The 19,225-nt window shown below is 40.3% G+C and overlaps 1 protein-coding gene across 7 annotated transcripts in view; it reads right to left on the minus strand.

Annotated features, from left to right (window-relative positions):
* The window catches only part of wnk1b (WNK lysine deficient protein kinase 1b), a 100,374-nt gene that overhangs the window by 46,832 nt on the left and 34,317 nt on the right, over positions 1–19,225 (minus strand). For all 7 annotated transcript variants that reach the window (XM_082511924.1, XM_082511928.1, XM_082511927.1 and 4 more), the window contains exon 3: positions 1,954–2,126. In XM_082511924.1, the coding sequence (XP_082368050.1) occupies positions 1,954–2,126 (173 nt within the window). The remainder of the gene's footprint in view (positions 1–1,953; positions 2,127–19,225) is intronic.

Consider the following 19,225-nt stretch of genomic DNA (forward strand, 5'->3'; position numbering starts at 1 on the left):
GCAAGTATTTCCATCCTATCTTCCTCCCCTATCGCCCCCACCCTCCCATCATCTCCCTTTCTTTTTCCATCTCTTCAGTGTGCAGCGGTCCCTCTCCTTTCTGAGTATTTTTCTGGATGATGGCCAAACCCCTCGGATGCCTTGATCCTCTTCATAAGGGCACATCCATCCGCTCCATATAGTCTTAAACAAAGAAACCTTGTTGTGTCGATCAACAAAAAGTTAATCAGCAACAATTTTGATATAAAATGATTCTTTTGCAAGTATTTTTTCCCCTCACTGGTTCCAGTTTTTCAAATGGGAGTGTCTTCTGGTAAACACGATGTTGCGTCTTTGTTTCAATATGTGCATAAAAACACATTAATGGAAAATTAAAGTAACCAGAATTGCAATCCTGATATCATGTATGCATCATGTATCTATAAGAGTTCAATGCACTGCTTGTTACTTGTTACTACTTTGGAGTATATTATAGTTGTTTGGCACACACACTTCTGGATCCAAGCAGTTTTTTGGATTTTCTGACTGAGGTCTTTTCTGAATATTTAATTTAATCATGTAAAATTCAAAAAGAAGAAAAAGGATACAGCTCTTCTCTCTCTTTTTTCCTTTCTCACTCAGTAAGTAGTGGGAAGTTCCAAAAAAAGTTAGAAAATAGAAAACTATATTTGTTAAATGTGTGTTTATTCTGTGGTGTATGCAGAGGACTGAGCGTGTCTGCGCAGCTTCTCTGTTAAAAAAAAAAAGTATGAAATTTTTGTAGTCCTCCAGTGGAGGGCGCTACGGTTCTTGTTAGTGCTGTTAGTGCTTTGCTCACAGGTTTGTCACTCTACCGAGCGGCTTTCAAACTGTACGTCTAAGTATCAGTTTGTCTATTCATCAGAATATTTGCGCATAACTCTCTCACACTGTAGTCTTCTGTCTCCCTCTCTGTCACTTTAACCTAAACTAAGTGGACGATGACCAGTGTCACTCCTGAATGATGTCGGGAATGAGAGGAATGTGCAGCAGAAGCAGCAGCTGGCAGGTGGGCCAGTGTCGCATGATGTACTGTGTGACGCAGGCTGTGTCACCCCACGTTTAGCCTTCTGTTGTGTCAGGAGCTCAACAATAGCATTGACAAACACAGATGCACATCTATTCTAATCGGCAAAGAGGCTGGCATTCAGTCACGGCATGTGGGGTGACAGTCTGAGAGGCAGACACTGACAACTGCCCGTTGAGCTGGCAGGCCATCGACGTACAGTTTGTCACATATGTACGCTGAAAATGACCTCAAACACGTTGATGAACATAACAGTGTTGACACACCCTCAAACTTTTCAAATCCCAATCAGACTCACAGAGGCCCCCAGGCTGAGAGTGTAACCTCACAGGATCCCAACATGTGTTGTGTCCTTTGCCCTGATAAGATCGAGCCATTTTCGGCGACACGAATGGGACCACAGCAGTTTTATTCAACTGTTTGGTGTCCAAAAAGAGAAATAAATAAAAACTCAAAAACTGCATCAAAGTTTTGATGATTCTGCGTCATTTCACCCTTTGTGGTGACGTAAGTGACATAAATACCGTACTTAACACAGGCAGGCTGGCTGACTCACAGCTGCAATCAGCACTGAAACATCAGGATGTGAGGTGCTTTTAACAGTACTGTGAAAGGCCATTTGAACATATGAAAAAAGAGAAAGACTGCAGATTAGTTTAATAGCAAAGAGGACGACACGTGTGTGTTTTACATTTCAATGAAAGACTGGAGGTGAGTCATCATCTGTGCTGACAGTGCTCTTCAAGAGAAAAATGTCAGTGTGGGTGTTAACATCACGCAGTTCACACCTTTCAGTCACAGCTATAGTTTTCAGTTCATGCACATGGGTCTGGTGTCCTAATATTTGGCTTCTCAGAAGATTCCTGCACAGCTTCTTAATCTTAAAATTCTATCCCTCATATACTCACGTTTTTAGCGTGCCAGATGTCATGAGCTCAGTGACGAGAACGATGCATTTCTTTCCTTTGCAGGGACCCTCCCAGGAGTCATAGAAGCGGACAATGTTAGGATGCTGGAGACCCTTCAGCATGCCGGCCTCCTCTTTGAACCGCTGACGCTCGGACTTGGACAGTTTACGATCCTGCAAACGGGACAGAAAGGGAAACTTGGTCACGTGTACACAAAAACCGAGAGAAACGTTACAACGTGAATCAGAAGGGAGGGAATGTTTTTCCTAAATTAATGCTGTGTCAGTAGTACAACATTATTACAGCATGTGCAATTACAATCAAATCAAGTCAGGAAGAGGCTCGAGGGCTGGAGAGGAGAGCTAATCAGAAGAGAACAAAGAGATTACGCAGAAACGAAAATGGGAGGGGAGGAGAATGACAATTCCTATGAAACATGACTCCATATAAGCTCAGAGAAACTGATAACAATAATCTTTTACACTGATGAACAGCAGCTGAACATACTGTACTGAAATACAAGTGCAGATGAAACGGGGGGGAAACCTGATACTATCCGAAAACCTTTCTGCATTACACTAGTAAAGGACAGGGATAAAAGAGAAGTGTCCTTTCATCTTAACTCAAAGACTCCACAAAAATCCATTAGACAGAGTGACGAACAGCTCCACACTCGATCTTCTTTTGACCTGAGCTGTGCGATATTTATTGGTGAAGCACTCTGTTTCAAACCAAAGGCTAATATTCACACCTGTGTTGCATTTATGTGTTCATGAAATTTTGCCAGCAGTCCTACATTTACAAAATTAGTCAGTGTTCAACCAATTGACAAGCTACTCGGGTGACTATTTTATTGGGAAATATAAAACTGTTAGGGTTAGAGGATGATTTAAAGAGAAGTTCATTGTCTGAAAACCCAGAACCAGAAAATCATAAGACGCTAACCCCCCCCCGATCGCTATCTAAGTGAAAATGGACTCAACTGCTGCAGTAAATGGCTTCTTGATAATGAACACACATCAAATCCTCGGCTTCCACCACCTACGTCATCATTGTTATTCTCAATGGGAATTGCAGTCTCCAGCGCTTGCACCAAGCTTCAGCTGTCTTTACCTGAAGTGGTAGCAGCCTCCCAGTAGGAGGTTGACCAAAACAAGCTGAGAAAAAAAAAAAAAGCCACAGTCTGCATTCCTCCCTCCTGTGGAATACTGGCTTCTCAGAAACATCCTCCACACATTTTAACAGGAATTCCAGCTCAACCACTGATACCTCAATAAAAACGCAAAAGTCAATGTTAGCAGGGGACCTGCTGTAAAAATCTTTAAGCATGCCCGCGTTTGTGCGTTTGTATACTGACAAATATGTCAGGAAAATCCTAAGTAGTTTACTAATAAACAAGTGAACGATCACTCTGTGCTGTCTTTTTGTTGTTATTGTCTTCTTTGGGCTCTTCCTGTCATCCTGGAGGTCACTTCCTGTTAAAAGGGAGTTCTTCCACCCCACTGTCACCAAATCATTGCTCATAGAGGATCGTCTGACTGCTAGGGTTTTCACCTCACCACAGAAAGTGCCAAATCCATATTCACAAAATAAAACTAAACTAAATTGTTGCAATTTAAAGGAGTATATTATTTAGTAAATTGTGCTAGGCTTGTTTATCAATTTTAGTGGGAATGTCTAATGGTAAGCTTAATATCTGTGTGATTATTTGCTTTTGTCTGCATGTGTTTTGAACCGCTCTTCACCAGCTCTGTGTCTAACCATATTTGACACATTCAGCACATCGCTCCCCAAAAATAAACAAAATCACGGCTGCCTGACGACGATAAAATAAGGTGACGACATCTCAGTACTCACAGGATTTAGGCCCAAAAAAGTCTAAATTTCTCTAAATTATTAAGTCTGGCAGTTACAAGCAAGTTGAGCCAGATTTGGGAAAAGGATTAAAACAAATATGAAAGAGGTGCTCCAATTAACGTGGGACAAACAGAAATTCGTGCTTTGACAGAAAGTCGTGACACATCCAGGTCGTTTCATAACGTCGGTGACCCTTTTAGAGGATGAAATTATGGGAAAGTGAACTGACAGATTGGTTTACAGATGAGCACAGAAAGAGCAGCAGGATTGACACACGGGGCTGCGTCTCCATCGAGGTGCAGACACCACAGTATACAGTCTAAAAATATAAGAAACGGCAGTGGTTTAGAGGCTATAGACGTCAGAGCTTAGACACCTACTCCCATAATGTTACAGGGATTATCGCCAAGGCAACCACTTTTTAAAAAGAGGTCCAATGAGGGCACATCATTCAACTCTTTTATTTTTTCAGTCCAAAACATCAACGCTGTCTTTCATAAAATGCTGTTAATCTGCTCTTCTTTTTTTCTAAGCTTTGTATTGTTTTATTTTAGTCCTCTATTTGAATATGAATCCGACCCAACACAAAACATCCAGTGCATTAGCAAAATCATCTGAGACAGACGAGACACTTGCCATCAATCATTCAAATGGTTTTAAAGCTTCAGTACACAGTCTGATTTGATAACAGCCCCACAAACCACCCCAAAAACCTTGGACACAGTGGCGCACCGGAAAAATTCCTGAAAATTTAAGTGAACAGATGGAAACTTTTAAATCCAATAAGTAGAAAAAGAAGTGCTGTATGGTATTTTAGATAAACTAATTTAGATTTTATGATGTTAAATCACCATAAAAATACCTTTTATGCAATATTTGATCATTTCAAGCACTTGTGTGTAAATGTGAGGGGGAATTTTCTTCGTTCCTTTTGTGTGTTTCTAAAAGAATAAATCTCCACTTGCAGTACCTTCAGGTTCTTAAATGAATTTCTCAATAACACGACTACTAAACCCCCAGTTTGAGTAGTAGTTTATTTTATAATGATTGTAGTTCTGAAGTCAGTTAAATTGTGTGTACATGGGAATATTTTTCATAAAGAAATAAAAAAAACTATCACCGTTTAGACCACTAGCTTTGACAAACAAACAGCCGCTCAAACAGTTCGGCGCTGCTCGGTCACAATGAGCAAGCGTTCGGAAATGTTATAAAGCTATTAGAAAATCTTGTGAGCTCCTTCAGAGATTAGGACAATCTCTGAGGTGATGATCTCATACTGTCATATTGTATAACCCAGGGCCTCATCTATATCATATGACTTCGAGAGTGAGAGAGAGAGAGAGGAGAGGGGGATGTCGGAAAGGTTTAGTGTGTTTCTGAAGTGCATTAATGTGTGTCAGGGAGGGTGTGAGTGTTTTATGGCCTGTAACATCTTATCCCTTTATCCTGCAGCAACCATTTGCCCAGCGATAGCCCATTAGCAATCGACACACAAAACATCCATGTGAGTGCTGACTGTACCCCCTCGCTCTTCTATTATCTCTTTCCTATTATGATCACATGACTCCACGCTCACCATGGCCGTAGGTCACCTGACTGCCTGGAAGCCAGCATTCCATTTCCCAGCAGCACTTAGAAAAGACCCTGACCACTCATATCTCTCCTAAGACACCTCCCTCTGGACATTAGAAGATTTACTCAGTCGTTGACTTAATCACTCATTCATGCACTCACTGTGTGTGTACTCGCATTTCTCACGAGTAAATGTGCAAAAACAGTCAGATTATAAGCAAGTGTGTTACATGTAACATGTGCTGCATAAGGTGAAGATTTGGTTCAAGGTCAGGTTTAGGGCGCTATGGTTATTGTTACAGTTAGTCTGCAGGAAATGCATCCAAGTCAACACGATGTTCTCTCAAGTAATGAAAACACAAGTGCATGTGTGCGCATTTGTGTCCACAGACATGGGCCTGAGAAAGCAGACAGCAGGTCTAATGGGGCTGCTAATCCATTATTAATGTTTCCTTCTTCGTTCTAGTGTATAAATGGACACACACACACATCTCTGATGCACATAGTAGTAGTGGCTCCAGCACTCTACTCAGAGACAGTGGATTTATATCTAAAAGAAGAGCACGTTTAAAATAAAACAAAGCTGGTGGTAGGATGCGGGTATTTAAGGAATAAATTTGATCCGGGACACATTAGTCACGTTGTTGGGGATGGATGTTTTCTCTCTCCCTCTCTCTCTCTTTATCCCTTCTTTTCTCTCCATGCTTCAAAACATCATGAGACTCGAGTTTGTCAGACTCAAAAATATCCTCACTTTTCATTCAAACCCACATCTCTCTCTCTCATTCTCATACACGCGCATTTAAGCGAGACACGCCTCCACGCTGGAATCAGCAGCCTCTTATCTGACACTCACACACACACACACACACACGTACAGGTCTTTTTAACATAAGGACTTCTCACCCTCTAATCCCTGCATTGTAATCTTACTGTGTTCCCTTAGCCTATCTGACAACTTGAAAGAAGCCACGTATACACATCCCTGCATAAGGTGACAGCACTAAGTATGCCTGCCCTATTTGCACAGCACATGCACTCACATACAGCCAAGGCAGTCCAGACAGGCTGGCAGAAACACAACCTGCAGTGTTACAGTATTAAGCAGTTTCCTGCAGAGATGCTGCAAGCTGATACCCTCTGATCGGCTAATTTAGCCTGGACATCCCTCTGTGCTTTAACACTATGATCATGTGATATGCTCCTCTCTGGTCTGTTGCACCCCGACAGGAGATCAACACCCGCAGCACCAGATGGACCGAACAAGAAAACAACGCGAAAGCCAGGAAAGCACGACGTGACTTTGTCGTAAATTTGTGGTATCTTCTTCAAACTTACAGGATATTGTTTAAGTGGCTAATCCCCATGGGGACAACAGATGCCTAAATATAGCGTAAATGATTACACGATTACGTGATGAGAACTGTTTCTCAGGCTTTACATTATATAACAGCAATTTTATTAAGTTTTTCTTTTTAATGAAAAGGACACAAACATAAGGAAAAGAAGGGAAAGACACTGTTCTGACAGTTTAATTGGTTGGGAAAATGCTAAACCATCAGGAACTTCAACTGTTTCACCAGCCAAGACTTGTTACATATCTGTTAAAGTTTCTGATCCTACCAGGTGTTACAGGGAATTGAGATCAGGGTATTTCCCAGTGATTTAAAGAAAAATCTGTTCCTGATTCAGAGGAAAAATACCTGCAGGACACCAAGATTTTTAGTGTGTGTGCGTTTATGGTGTGCGCTTGTGAGTGGCCAGCAATGCTTTCAAAAACTAAAACAGACAGGGCACAAGACTGTCCAATCAACCTCTCTGTAATCACAGGAAACCCTCATTTCTGTAGAAAACTACAGGAAAATGTAGAATTCATCAGCAAAATGATAAAGATGCAACTGTAAAATGAAAAAGTACATTATTATACATGGTTAGGATTTTATCAATGGTATACTGATGTTCACTGAGTGAATATCAAATATTACACCAGTTTAATGTTGCAAAATAAGACCAAAAAAACTAAAACACTAAAAGAAAAAGGGGATTTTGCACGGCGTGCCAAATGAACCCTGAGAGTTATGTTCCAAATATTGCGATGACGAGCAAATTGGCAGATTCCTGTAGGCTTTGGGTCCAAGATACGGAGAAATAGAGTGCTTAGATCCAGTTTATGCTGCTAAAAACATTAACAGATGTTTTGTTTTAAAACCAGATGATGCATCCATGTCAAAAGTTTTTAATACGAGGAATGTAAGTGGTGAGTACTAAGCAATTTCGATATCGGAACTTCAAGCCTGGACATTTCTTGGCATTACCTGATACACGTGAGAATGCAAATGATTGGATTATACATTAAGCAGTCTTTAACCTGCCAGCCTCCTCATAAAAATCAGTGTGATGGTGGAATGCATTGATGTGCGAACAGCTAATACGCCCCTGGCGCTGTGTGTCCTGCATCCTGCATAAACTACCCAGGTTCACCTAAATCACATTCCCAGAGGTGCGATCGCAACTAAAGTGCACCGTTTCCTGTTGTGTGCTACATGCAGCTATCCAGCCTCATCCCAGGTTAATGTCGACAGAAAAGCTTTCATTAAAACAAATTCTATCACGACACAGTATCATGTTTTTGCTATAATCGTGCAATCCCTTCAAGCAGCCTAACCGTGCAATAAACTTTTGATCCAAATCTGCCAGACTGAGTTGCTGACCCCATTCGAATTTCTTCTAATAAACCTTAAGAGTCCTGACCCGAATTTTGAAGAAAGTTGCAACTCGAGAAAGGAAAACAAGGACATGTAAATCCTAATTACCCCTTAGCTGAGTGAATGAGCTGGTTTGTGTCTAGATACTTTAAAGACCTCATCGTGTGTGCGTGAAAAAGAGCCGGTACGTTCCATTAAGACCCCCCACAGTCTGGAAACATTCTCCTGCAAAGAATACCCCCACCACCCCCATTATACCCTCACGCGCCTACACATCTAATAAACAAGAGTGCACAAAGGCCCACACATGCCTCACTTAGGCACACAAACCAAACCTCGCCAAGACCTTTACCACAGCTTGTTATGGTTAGCCAGCAAAAGAGAGCGCGAGAGAGAGAGCGGAACAGAGAACGAGCATCTGTTGTGAATAAGAATGGATGAAACGAGACGAAACAGAAGGCAGAGAAAGTCGGGACTGACTGATCATTTCAAAAAGGCATTCACACCTAAACAGCGCCTGTCTTTGCGTTATGCTGTGGTCTCTCACTCGGCTTTTGCTCGGCTCACTCGGAGACCCCCTTCCCTTCCTCATATTACGGTGGTTTTTGGTTTCCCCTCAATCACCACTCTACGTGTTGCAGTAACCAGGGCCATGTGTGCACGTGTGTGTATTGTAATGCTATCTAGGTGCAGCAGAAGCAGTGGGTTCAGCAGAAAATGAGGTGAGATACATGATGTTCGCTGAACATATTCTGCTGGGCGAAATGTTATTTATGGGATTTATGATGGTTCGGTTTACCTTCTCCTACAGGTGGAACACACACTGATGTTCTGGGGTTTTTTTTTTTTTCCTTTATCTCATTCGTAGACAAACAGACCCATTCATGGGACCTCTGGCTGTGTGCCTATGCTGTATGCTCATGAATGTTAACAATAGGTGCCATCTCATCCTGCCACTCACTGTGCACTATTGTCCCAACTCTTTGTGTTGGTGTACACTGTGCAGCCAGGCACACACACACACACACACACACACACACACACACACACACACACACTGCCAGTGTAGTCATTACCCTTTGCTCTGTTGGTCATGCTTCATCTCCCCTCCCCTGCTCTGTCTCCTCAGTGTTTTTCCTTGGCAATTTTTTTTACTCCCTTACTATCCTACACATTTTCCATTCACACATTCCCTCAGATTAAGAGCAGGATGGGTTTTAAATATGGCCCCCCTTCTGACATCAGCCTCTACGATTCAGTCACTTGATCCAATCTTGATCCAAGGCTAATGAGAGGAAATCTGAGGATAACGAGCGGAACTTCTGGTGTAAAGTTCTTCGCTCTAAAGTGTTAATCTGCAACAGCATGCCATGAACAAAGAATCTCATTATACCTGGAATAATCCCAATTCCAGGAGCTAATGAGTAAAACTTTGACACGCCAGCTTCATGATGACCAAACAGGATATAAATAATGATATTCAGCATTTCGACTGCCTTAAAAACAAAGAGCGAGGCACAATTCATCACCCTTTGAACATGCTCAAGTTACAGGACATGATTTCTTACAACAAAGCTTACAGTCTAATACCGCACTAATGCCAACAGGCATAAAGCAGGACTCTTATAAAGCTGCATTCATTGAATATAGTTTTAAATGAAATGATTAGCAACCAACAATGGGTTCCTTTGTTGTTCAAACCATAAACACAGATCCAGTGAAGTCACATGAAAAAAATAATAATAAAAATAGGGGGATACAGTGGAAAGGTTACCGCTGGCCACAACGGAAGGGTTTTGAATTAAGAAAGAAAACAGTAGCTTTGCTGTAGGGAACAAGCTGTTGTTTGGTTTAGATGTTTATTTTCATTAGCTGTAATAAATCGCTTGCTTTTTACTTTCTTTTAATTTGTGTCATCCGTTCGTGAGTTGAAGACTCAAGGAAACGGAATTGAAATATGAAGATTTTAAGCTCCCTTTAATTTCGTAATTAGTTTAGTATGCGGTGGTCCAATTAATTCTACACAAGCAGTCTGTACTGAGAGTTCAAAGTTCAGAATCCTGTCTCCCTTGAAAACACCGAACAGTCTTTGAATATTTATAAACTTTTACGCGCTCTAAATAATATTCAGTCTTAAAAATGTTCTACTTTTTTACATCGTCGTCTCTTCTAGGCAAAGCACACCAATACAGCACAGACAGTACAGTTCCCAAACACTAAGTGCTGCCCCTCAGCAGGTTTCCCAAAGCTGACCAATCAAAAAGAAGCAGGCTTTTACGGATAGAAGACGCTGCTAAAGAGACAAAAGCTAAATTCTGTTGTTTCAGAGAATGAAGTGGGGGTCTGCATAGTAGGATATCTGTTAAAAAGTGGATTTTTTGTAACTAATATCATGCAAAGCTACTTTATTAATTCAGCATAATAGATCCTCTGTGCCATTGAAATGAGTTTGCCAGATCAAGTGTGCATAATCACTTGTGTTCGTGTAGCAGTACTGTATGACGTGAACGTCACAATGCTTTTGAAGCCCATGCCTCTTTTCTACCTATTTGTGTGCATGTGTATGTTGCATTTGTGTGTATATAGCGATAGGATATTTCTGTTTAAAAGGCAGTAGTCTTAATATAGCAGAAATCCACCTGCATGTTAACACATCATAAACAGATGAGACAGAATGGAAATGATCCTGAAGTGTATACTCCTCAGACCTTTAAATCTTATTTAATGTCCCTTCAACTGAATGAGTTGTATGTTCAATGCCAGGGGGAAAAAAACAAAAGCATGCGCTTCTGTGAAAGTCTCTGAAGTTTTAAAGAAAGAGGAAACATCCCATATACCAAATCAAATCAAATCAAATCACTTTTATTGTCACATCACATGTGCAGGTACATTGGTACAGCACATGTGAGTGAAATTCTTGTGTGCGAGCTTCACAAGCAACAGAGTTGTGCAAAATACAATAATGTAAACAAGCAAAATACAAGAATGGCTACATCTGAAACTAATAAATATATGTACAATATATAATAGTATATGCATTTCTGGATGTGTATACTAAATATTTTTCTACGTGTGTGTGTGTGTGTGTGTGTGTACACATATTTTACAAATTAAATAGAGTAAACAATAAATAAAATATATAAAATAAAATATACAGAGTGAGACATGTGCAAAACAGTGGCGTTACTGTACAGTATGGAGTGCATAATGTTAAAGTTCCAGTAGTGAATGTACTGTGGAAGGATCATGAATAAAATCCCTTTTAAATCCGACTAAAATACCAACAGATGCTACCGGCAGGAGTTCATTACGAGAAACCTAATATCCATGTCTGTGTGTTTATATGCTGTGTACGTTGGTGTGTGCCATTCCTCAATTCTATAACATGTAAATGACACATTACGCCGTGGCCGCAGTAGCCGATAATAACAGAAGGGTTGGGGTCAGCGTTAGAGAAGGGACTCAGACTGTCCCAGAAAAAAATCTGTGACATAATCTGTGAGGACTATCACTTTACACGCCATTAAAACTAGGCCTCCACTATTAATGCCTAAGCTGAACTTCAGGACTTCTCCAGTTTCACTTTAAAGATCAGCAGCCATCAGCATCCAATCACATGACAGCACTTTGTGTGTCTTAACGCACTGCAGTAAACAAAAAGGATGGCCTATTAAGGCATTCAGCTAGAAAATAATGTAGTTTAAAAAAAAAAAGTTCCTTTATTTAGAAAGTGAGCAAGTACAGTATGACATTGCCACAACTTATAAGATGTAATAGAGTCCAATGGAAGCCTGCAAAAACTTAGCTAGATTTATTTTCTTCAAAGACAAGATTTCTGACTTTGCTCTACTGGTCTCTGTAGAAACACTAACTATCATGTTTGACATGTGCTCATATGATATAATTTGAAATAACTTTAAACAGCACAATTTAAATCATACGATTAGAAAAAGACTAAAGAAGTATATCTTGTTTGGAAGGCTTTTGTTAAGATAAATGTACTTTTCTTAGTGCTTATTTTCTGATTATGTTTGTCTTATGCAGGCCAGTATATTAAGAGGCCACTTTTCAGTCATAAAGTGTGTCAAAGGGTTTGCATCTGAACAAACCTTTAGATTAATGTCCTTTAGAGAGATGAGGCCAAAATGGAGATGTTTTGCTATAATGCAGCGGCCCCCAACCTTTTTTGCGCCACGCACCGGTTTATGCCCGACAATATTTTCACGGACCAGCCTTTAAGGTGTCGCGGATAAATACAACAAAATAAAACTAGTACCGGTACCGAAAAAAAAGAAGATTTATTCATAACACACATGAAAAAACCCAGGAAAACCGAGTTAACGATAAAAACGATAACAAAATAACGCTGAAAACTGATAAAAACCATGAAAACCATACATTTCACACCTGAGCCTCAACTCTCGCGGCCCGGTACCAAACGACTCACGGACGCCCGGGGGTTGGGGACCGCTGCTATAATGGACAGATTTTTTGGGAAAAATCAAACACAGCACCTCAGCACAAACACATCATACAAGTGAAAAGCATTGTGGTGGAAGGGTATCATACATATAATGATTACTTCAGGTTATTGCTGCTAAAGTTGGTTCCACAAGCTATTAAATCGAGCATACTTTTTTCACAGGACTGCATAGACTGCTTTTAAATTTGTCTTTTTTAAATGACTGTAGCTACGCAGACTTGGACTATGCTAAAAAAATAAGAAAAAGCCTAACAGGTCCACTAAACATTTACCTGTTTCTTTCAACTGACTATTTATTTCTTTAAGCTATGTATTTCAATCTTTTTTAAGTATTAACTTATCTAGTTCACGACTACTTGACATTTTTCTATTTTTTTATTGCAAATGTAATGTCAGAATTGATGTTTTTAATGAGTAAAGCATATTCTTCATGCACACCCTTGGAAACTGCAGAAGTATAAGTACCTCCAGTCAGGAATTATTACAATTTATCTGCCATACAGCATCAAGCACTTCTACTGACGCCTGGCAAACAATGATCAAAGACAAAGATGAAAGCAATATTTTAGGTAATATTTTTTGACTTAATATGATGACAACCTCTTCAAGGTTTGCCATGTTAACCTCTTTGTTACTTTAGAATTTCTAGATTTTAGATTTTTTTTTTTTTTTACAGATTTTTCCTTTTCACTGACACAAACTGACTGTAGGATAGTACTGGAATCACACTGGTGCCATGCACCAACAGGCCACTTGGATGACCTGATACTATCTTCTACTTTCGCGGGCTCCCCTTATTTTTTTAAGAAGCATCCTAGTTGTTTTGTTTTTACATAAATCATAATTTTAGGTCACAAACAGAGAGGAGAGTAAAAGCGTGTACTTAAAACTGTGTGCTGAATATTTAAAGAGCTCAGTATTTATGCTCTGTCAGTCTAACAACCACTTTAGTCAGAGGAACCAACAGGGTGTTTACATGAATATAGTGTTGCTGCAGCACAAACGCACACCGACTCGTAGGACACTACACACTATGTCAATGATGTGTTTGTGCGCTTGTGCCGTTTCAGACTCCTCCACAAGCCTGCAAGGCTGTCAACAGATTAACAGAAACACTGAAGGCGCACACATGCACACAAAGAACTACTAAAGTAAAAGAAACCATATGCATGTGTGCATAAATACACAAACGCACTCACACACACACACACACACACCACTTCACAACTCTCTTCTATACAATAAACATAAAAGGAGGATTAGCTCATGTAAACACAGAAAGAGAGTGGGAAAAGAGATGTGAGGAAATGAGACAAAAGAAATGGCTGGAAGTGGAAGTGAATGCAAAAGAACATCTGCATTTCCCCCCCTTTTCTGTCCTTTTCCTCACTTAGCAATGGCCCATATTTCCTTTGCAGCTGGTTGGTTAAAGCGAGGCAGAGCAACCCATTTAGGCTCCATCCTTGACCGGGGTAACCAGAGAAGTTGAACAGATACAGGCTACCGATAGAGCCATGCAATAAAAACTGAAGTAATCTGTGAGAGACAACTGGACGAGATCCAGTATGATCTGCAGCCAAGTGTTCATGTTTATGCGTGCGTGCATGTGTGTGTGTGTTTATGTGCGTTTCTCTGTGGGCCTGTCTGACGAGTGACTGTGGTTTTGTTACATGCAGGTTTTAGGGTTAATTTGTTCCAGATGTGAGTCCGTTACTGCCAAAGTGCACGGTCTTACAAGACATTAGCCTAGTTTTTCCTTGTACTTTCTTCAAGTAGCCCTCTGAGATGCACACACGCAGACGTTTGATTTGAATCAAACTGATTTAAACACACGTGAATGTTTAAGAAGACATCCATCTTTCTTGACTTTTCGCACCCTTTCCTTTTATAGGTTTATAGATGCAAACGCGCTGAAAACGAGCACACACGACAAACAAAGCAGGCAGCGAGGAAGAGGCGTGACAGCAGAAGCAAGGATGGAAGTGAGGTTACAGGAAGAGGAAATGGGCATATTTGTCCTCTGAAGTGTTTCCTGTTGGGACAACACACAATGCAGAGATATTCCATACAGTGAAAAACAGCGTTTGTACACGTTTGGGATAATAACGTTTCTCAGGGAACAAGGAAATTGGACAAGACTGTGAAGTCCAAAATAAATAAAAGATTTCAAAAACACTGCGCTTTCCTTGACAGCTACAATCCAGCCAACTGTGAAAACAAAAGATGCGAGAGATGGAGAAAAGTCTAGAGAGGCAGAAATGGAGACTGGATTATATGACAATGATGCAATAACTGTGTGAATGTGCGCACACACAAACACACACTCATGGTGTAGGGTTACTGCAGAGGTGCCTGTCTGTCTCTCTAAAGCCTCAGTGAGAGACAGAGATGTCAATGTCACAAGGCCTGAGTCAATCTAACGCTTACATCAACTAGAAAAACACGCTGCCTTTGTCAAGCAAAATGAGGGCTGTGCCGCTGATGTTGTTGATGCATGAAAACACTGTTTTTCTGGTTTCGATTCGGTTGTTATTTAGCAAGAATTAGACGACAGAGTAGTGGGAAGGCATTCAAAAGTGCTAAGATGTAGAGAGGAATGGGGAAATTAAAGGGAAAGAAAAGGGGGCGGAGTATAGAGAAGGAGGGCTGATGGGAGCAGAGCAGAAGAGGAGATGAGGAACGGAAGAGGAGAGAAAAGCGGGAGGAGGAGACGGAGGTTTTAAGGATGATCAAGAGAAGAGAATGAGGAGAAGTAGGAAGAAGGGAAGATAATAACAGGAAAGAACGAGAGGACATGCTGGATTTGCAGAGATGAGAAGAGTGGGAGGGAAGATGTGCATATAATGAGCTGTCAATTGAGACAAAAGCAAACTTGTATAACTTCATAATGAGTCTCATTCTCGGGATAGATAAGAGTAATAATGGCAACGAGGCCTCGTAATGAGACTACTACAAAAATTCGCACACAATATAACAAACTTTTCCTAAAGTGAACTCTTATACCAAGATAACCCCGATTAAAAGTTTAACAAAGACACTTTTGCAAAAGGAGAAAAATCAAAAGGTTAATTCATAGAGCGACAGCCAGAATCAGTAGTTCTTACCTCTGCTCAGGCTAACATTGTTTAAAATAATGAGGCATGAAATAGCTTCATTTTTAAAGCTGGAAATGTTTCCTTTTTTCCCCTCTGAAGCCCAGAGCAAGCTCTTAATGTATTTTTAAATTCGAATTAAGAAGGTTGAGAAGGTTTTTACCAATATAATGATCCTAACTGTTCTTTTCCAAATTTCCACAGCCAGACTATGAACAACATAGTGCATGTAACCTGTAAGTATCACTAACATTGCAGTACAAACTGACCCCGATTCAAGTGAACTGGAGCAAAGAAGGGACTCAAACTGGTGGAAGAATCTAAAATACAATAAAGTAATAAAATAAATAATAAAATACTGTTATTTGATGCTAGTGTTCAAGTCTAGAACCACACATAATAGTGCTCGGAGAATGATAGAGCGCTATTAGCTGAAAACTTGACATATTGCTACATGATGTGCAGTTTGCTCTTTAAAAATTTGAGGAAACTGTACAACTGGAGAACAAAAGAAGAGTTGTCAGGACTAAAAACAACTATATATATTGCATGATGCCTACTTCCTAAGGACATGAAAGGACAGCAAAGTAGTTTTGGGTTTTCAACCACAATGCAACAAGTTCTGGAAAATATGTGATTGCAAACAGCTTTATTGATTAGTAGAACAATGATTCCAAACACTGCAGTTTAAAGCATATCTGGATAGAAAAACACATAATGGAAAAATGTCAGTCATAGATTAGTCTCAGAGCCTGGAGCTCAATATTATGGACGCAGGGGATCATGCTGACAGAGAACGGCACAAAAGGCAACAAACACACAAAGAAGAGCTTTGAATGTCCTTCACGAAGAAGCCTAGAGAACTATTCCTGAAGACTACTTAAAGAAATGACAAAGTTTACCTAAGAGAGTTCAGGCTAAGTTGAAGAATAAAGGTGGTCATACCAAATATGAACTCTAAAGCTTGTTATATTTCCAAGTGTGTTTGCAATGAAGTGCTTCCTTTTTTTGTCCAAGACAACACATTTTACTTCACCTTACTAACTACTTTATTATCCCAGAGGAGCATCTCATGAATCACTTTGGGTCTCAGCCTATAGTAAAAAAGTTAGCCTGTTATTTCAGCTGCTTCTTTTTGCTGCGATGGTTGTCAGACTCTTCTGTTATATGGCGAGAAACTGGATAATTACAATAATGTACAGCTCTGCTGCCTCTGAAAGGAAACACTATAATTAATCATAAGGTGCATCTGGCTACAATTAGCTTTACAAAGAGCTGTAGAATAAACCAGCTTTTATCACCACTGCGCTGTAACTGTAAAAGAAACTTTCACTGTGTCTGTAACCTGAATTCTCCGCAGTATGAAAGATGTCCAACCTTCTTCCTTTGAAACAATGACAACAATAAGCTATGACAATATGATTTTCAAGCCTGGGGTAGAACAATTGTAGCCTAAAATAGAAATAAGGGTCGGATTAAGATGTAAGAGGCACTAATTCTCCTCTTGTCTATTCTTTCCTCTATTCTAGTCAAAAAAGCAAGAAAATATGGATGTATTTATTTATGAAGATGATATGGGGTAAGCAGGAGACCATATCTTGGAAAGACTTTGCAAAATGCATTTGAACAACTGCATTTTGTTTCTTGGCCAGCTATGAACTCATTGGCTAGCAGTATGCAGGAGTATAACTCATTATTTCCTGGTCCTTTTAACTACTTTAACAGGTGGGGTATGTAAGAATGGGCTGCCATAAATAACTGTAAGAATTTAAAGAAAACCCAAGTGCTGCTTATTAGACTCATTATATATGACAATGTGGTAAAAAGTAAAAGTATATATCATAAAAATCTTAACAGTGTAACAGAATATTAAGTAAATTACGTACATAAAGTGAAAATGACCAGATACATATATAAAACATGCAAATTGGAAACAAATGTTTTGCTGTATTTTAATCACATATGCATTTTTTGGTCCATTTAGATTACGTATACTCGAACTGAATGAGCAGAAAAGCAATAGGAGCGCGCTGCCAACAGAAATCCCTCTTCTAGACTCGCTGGCTGAGATAAAAACAAAAGAGCATGAGCGCGTGCGCACATACACACACGTTACATCAGCTGCTGGAGGTTTAATAGAGGTCAGAAAAACAGGGTTGAAGTCAGAGAGGAGAAAAAAGTAGGTAAGAAAGTTTCAGTCGGGCAAAAACAGAGCAAGAGCCAAACATGAATTCATACACAGTGCAGCGCACACATAACATGTATGGATGCACGCTGAAGGAAGTGCTGCACAGCCAGAATGTTTGCATTGATAAATCCATTTGGTTTGTGATAAGACAGCTTGGCCATAACAAGCTGTCTGTTCAAGCAGCTTTTCGACACATATGACCCTTTATGTGATGACTGGTGACCGGTGAAGGGAAACGTGTGCGCCAAGACACGATCCATCGGAACCATAACTTCAAAACGACTCCCCACACCTGCCTGTAACAAGTGCCGTGCCGACACGTGGAGCAGCATCGCTGTTCGTGAATGTTGCGGCGTGCAATCCAGAGTAAATCATTAATTTTTCTGATAAAAACCCGACCAACACCCACGCATTTGTCTCAGACATGTTCAGACATGGTCTCACTGTATGAAGAACTTAACTGGCATTTGTGAAAATATCATGTCAGACTAGAGATACTGACATCCATAAACAGATCTCTTAGTGTATCACGGGTACGGGGGATTAAACTTGTGGGCCTACTTTGCTGCTTGAACCCCCGCCATCTGGAAACATTACTGTCATGGTTCCCCCGCTGAGCAGGGAATGCAAAACCTCGTCCGGCCGCACTGTCCCACCCGAGGAGCGACACGTGCCACACATTGCGATATCTAGAACATTTCAAGCTTCTTCTTAGGATATTTTTACTACTCAAAGCTTATTTCTGCGACTGTAGAGGGAACCATACCCCCAAACCTGAAGAGCTGGGCCCAAGCAAAACTTCCTAGTTACATTAGATAACAACATTAGTCACAGGTTTCATGTGGCAGTATTACTTGTTGACTGCAAACTTGATCGATGAACAATGCAGAGGAGTATGAGCAAACTGCATAAATCTTGTACCATTAAACCTTCCCCTACTGTGTTGACATAATTTATTGACAGCTGCTATTGAAACTCTGTACGGTACATAGTTATTACCTAGGTTTATTTCAATAAGCATAAAAATACTTCTTCAAACGCTGAAGAACCTGAGGTGCAAATGCACACGTGTCTGACAGGTCTTCACATGTCTGAAAGAGAGCTTATCAACAGTCAGTTATTTATTTAGTATCAATCATACACAAGGCATCTACCCAATAGGCGTCACTGGTGGCGATCCCAACAGGCGGGTTTGTGTTGTGGGAATGAGCCGAATGCATAATCTCTCTGAAGGAAGAGATGGTGTTGTTAAAACAGAAAAAGGCAGATGAGAAAGCAGAAGCAGGACATGCACAAAAACACGGAGAATCAACCGTTTTAACAGAACATGCAAATGATGAAGCAGACTAGCGTGGATTAGCGAACACAAAAACAC

The sequence above is a fragment of the Aulonocara stuartgranti genome (assembly GCF_965226115.1).
Source record: "Aulonocara stuartgranti genome assembly, chromosome: 17".
In the NCBI taxonomy this organism is placed as follows: Eukaryota; Metazoa; Chordata; class Actinopteri; order Cichliformes; family Cichlidae; genus Aulonocara; species Aulonocara stuartgranti.